This window comes from Phoenix dactylifera, chromosome 15 (genome assembly GCF_051530095.1).
Source record: "Phoenix dactylifera cultivar Ajwa chromosome 15, Ajwa_hap1_PhDact_Kaust_v1.1, whole genome shotgun sequence".
In the NCBI taxonomy this organism is placed as follows: domain Eukaryota; kingdom Viridiplantae; phylum Streptophyta; class Magnoliopsida; order Arecales; family Arecaceae; genus Phoenix; species Phoenix dactylifera.
In genome coordinates this window covers 25252577-25256096 of record NC_143204.1, presented here as the reverse complement: position 1 = coordinate 25256096, position 3520 = coordinate 25252577, and the positions used below count along the sequence as shown (strand labels likewise).

Below are 3520 nucleotides of genomic sequence, written 5' to 3'. Positions count from 1 at the left end.
TTTCTGATCTAATTCCATATCATGATAAAGAAGAGGCATTGGACAACTCGAAGACGAGTTGAGCTTCAACCGGGGGAGTATGATGCAGGTGCATGAACGTCAGACAACTTGCATGCCATTTTCAGAGTATTAAATGGCCGAATTTGGAAAAGTTATTAACATAAAGGTTTCAGGTCTCTTTCTCTTCTTTCCAACAAGCCTAAGAACATTAAAATCTGAGTTATGGTTGGAAAGTTATAGGTATTTCAAGAGGCAGGTGTCTTTTGACCTTTTAAATTTTCTAAGAGAATTTAGTTGGTTTTGATGTCTTTTATTGTGTGAGTTACCCATATTAAGGTGACTTTTGACCTTTCATTTTCTTTTGTCTTTTCATGTTACCCATGACTTGCCTATAAATAGTCATGAATTGTAATGAGAAGGCATCCAAGTATTTGAATGAAAGTTATCTTCCTCCTTGCACAAGAAACTTATCTTGTCTTTTCTCCCACTTTCATTGGATTGCAAATTGATCCAAGCGGTATCAGGTGGTATCAGAGCGAGGTTATCATCTCTTGACGTTTCGAGAGGAATCCTATCGCATTTCTCGTGGTGGTGTTGACGCAAGCTTCAACCAACCATGGCAAGCCGAGGCAACCAAAGTCGTTCTAGCGATGAAGAACCTCGTAGAGAGCGAGATCTTCGCGACATAGAGAATGATGAGTTGCGGCGGCAAGTCCAAAATCTTACCGAAAGGTTGGCTCGTTATGAGCAAAACCCGAGTGAAGAGGAGGGCGGCACCACTGAAGAAGATCGCAACACCTTCCGTGACCAAAGTTTACGTCGTGGTAGGAGGAGCAACTCTTCTTCATCTCACCAACATCATCATCAATTTTGATTTCCAGACATCAAGGTAGACATTCCTGAGTTTGAAGGAAAAATGCAACCCGACATCTTTCTAGATTGGCTTAACACTGTTGAGCGAATCTTTGACTACAAAGAGGTCCCCGATGAGCTTAAAGTGAAGATTGTAGCCATCAAGCTTCGAAAGCATGCATCAATATGGTGGGAGCGCCTCAAGTTGCAAAGAGCAAAGGAGGGCAAAACCAAGATTCGTACTTGGAAGAAAATGAAGAAAGAGCTTCGCAAAAAGTACCTTCCCGAAACTTACCTTCAAGATGCATTTCTCACTATGTATCAATTCACTCAAGGGATGCGAACCGTGGAGGAGTACACTGAAGAGTTCGACAATCTTATGGTTCGTTGTGGTGTAGCAGAGGCCGAAGAGCAAACAATAGCTCGTTACCTTAGCGGATTGAGGCATGACATCCATGATATGGTACACCTCCATTCTTTTATTTCTCTTAATGATGTTATTAAACTTGCTACTAAGGTGGAACGCCAACTTCAACAACGGCGAGAAAAGGGTTTAACAAATGCTCCTGGAGGCCGAAATTTCAAGCATGAGGGCATTCCTAACCGGGGGAGTGCATCGCAATCTCATTCATCTTCTACATCTAAGCCAACCACGATGGTGAAAAAAGATGCTTCATCTTCTTCTCGGCCAACATCATCTCGACCTCAATGTTTCAAGTGTTCTGGCTATGGGCACATTGCTTCTGAGTGTCCAAATAGAAGAGTGGTTTCTCTTGCCGAAGAAAGTGATAGTGAAGAAAATGAGTCAGATTCTATATATGATGAAATTGAAGGAGACATCACATATAGTGATCATGGTGAAGCTCTTGTGGTCCGTCGAACCCTGAATTCAATACGAAGCGAAGATGATCACATGTGGCTCCGGCACAATATCTTTCATACTCGATGTACGGCTCATGGCAAAATTTGCAATGTTATTATCGATGGAGGAAGTTGCGAGAATTGCGTCTCAATGGAGATGGTGGACAAGTTGAAACTCAAGACAAAACCTCACCACCACCCATATTCTCTTTCTTGGCTCAAGAAAGAAAATGAGGTAAAAATTTCCCAACGTTGCCTTGTTCAATTTTCAATTGGAAAAAATTACCATGATGAAATATGGTGTGATGTGGTTCCTATGGATGCTTGCCATTTACTTTTGGGGAGGCCATGGTTATTTGATAGAAGGGTTGTTCATGATGGATACAAAAATACTTATGCATTCTTGAAGGATGGTGTCAAAATAACCCTTAGGCCTTCAAAAATGGACAACACACCCAAACCCATTAAGGGAGAGGGAAGTACCTTTTTGTCCATGGCAGAGTTTGAAGTTGAAATTCGAGAAGCCTCCCAAGCATATGCTCTTATAGTGGTGGAATCTAATCCAGAGGGCAATTTATTGCCACCCAAGATTACTTCTTTTTTGCAGGAATTCCGAGATGTGACTCCCCATGAAATTCCTTCTGGACTTCCACCAATGAGAGAAATCCAACATTGCATTGATCTTATGCCAGGTGCAATTTTACCAAACAAGGCGGCATATAGAATGAGTCCCAAGGAGCATGAAGAATTGCAAAGACAAGTGAACGAGTTGGTGGCCAAAGGCTTGGTACGTGAAAGCATGAGTCCATGTGCGGTTCCTGCCTTACTTGTCCCCAAAAAGGATGGAACATGGCGCATGTGTATTGATAGCCGAGCTGTTAACAAGATCACCATCAAATACCGTTTTCCTATCCCTCGGCTAGACGACATGTTAGATCAACTTGCCGGCGCTTGCATCTTCTCCAAGCTTGATCTTCGAAGTGGCTATCATCAAATTTGCATGAGACCGGGTGACGAATGGAAGACGGCATTCAAGACAAGAGATGGACTATATGAATGGCTTTGTGATGCCATTTGGGCTCTCTAATGCACCAAGCACATTCATGCGCCTCATGAATCAAATCTTCAAGCCTTATATAGGTAAATTTGTCGTTGTTTACTTTGACGACATTTTGGTCTATAGCAGGGATCAAGAGCAACACTTGGAGCATCTTAGACAAATTTTTATGATGTTGCGAAAGGAGAAGCTCTATGTCAACCTTCGCAAATGCGACTTCTTGACCGATAGCCTAATATTTTTGGGTTATATGGTCACCGCCAACGGCATCAAAGTTGATCCTAAGAAGATTGAAGCTATCTCTAGTTGGCCGGTACCTCATACCATTCACGAGATCCGGAGCTTTCATGGGTTGGCCATATTTTATCGAAGGTTTATACGACATTTTAGTTCTATTATGGCCCCCATCACAAATTGTTTGAAAGGTGGATCCTATCAATGGACTATGGAGGCTCAAGAAAGTTTTGAGAAGCTTAAGGTATTAATGACAATGGCCCCTATCCTTGCCTTGCCAGATTTTGAAAAAGTTTTCGAGGTGGATTGTGATGCCTCTAATGTGGGCATTGGCGCAGTGCTTAGTCAAGAAGGACGCCCTATTGCCTTCTTTAGTGCCAAACTTGGAGATGGGCGAAAGAACTATTCAACATATGATAAAAAATTTTATGCTATTGTTAAGGCTCTTCGTCATTGGCGGCACTATCTTGTGACTAAGGAATTTGTTCTCTACTCCGATCATGAAGCCTTGCGATT

General features: G+C 42.2%; 1 protein-coding gene across 1 annotated transcript; it reads left to right on the top strand.

Moving 5' to 3' along the window:
- Positions 1 to 616: 616 nt before the first annotated feature.
- On the top strand, positions 617 to 2800 carry LOC149751272 (uncharacterized). The gene is made up of 2 exons (XM_089927428.1): positions 617 to 824; positions 882 to 2800. Exons 1-2 carry the CDS (start codon positions 617 to 619, stop codon positions 2798 to 2800), a joined length of 2127 nt encoding a protein of 708 aa, XP_089783554.1.
- The last annotated feature ends 720 nt before the right edge of the window (positions 2801 to 3520 follow it).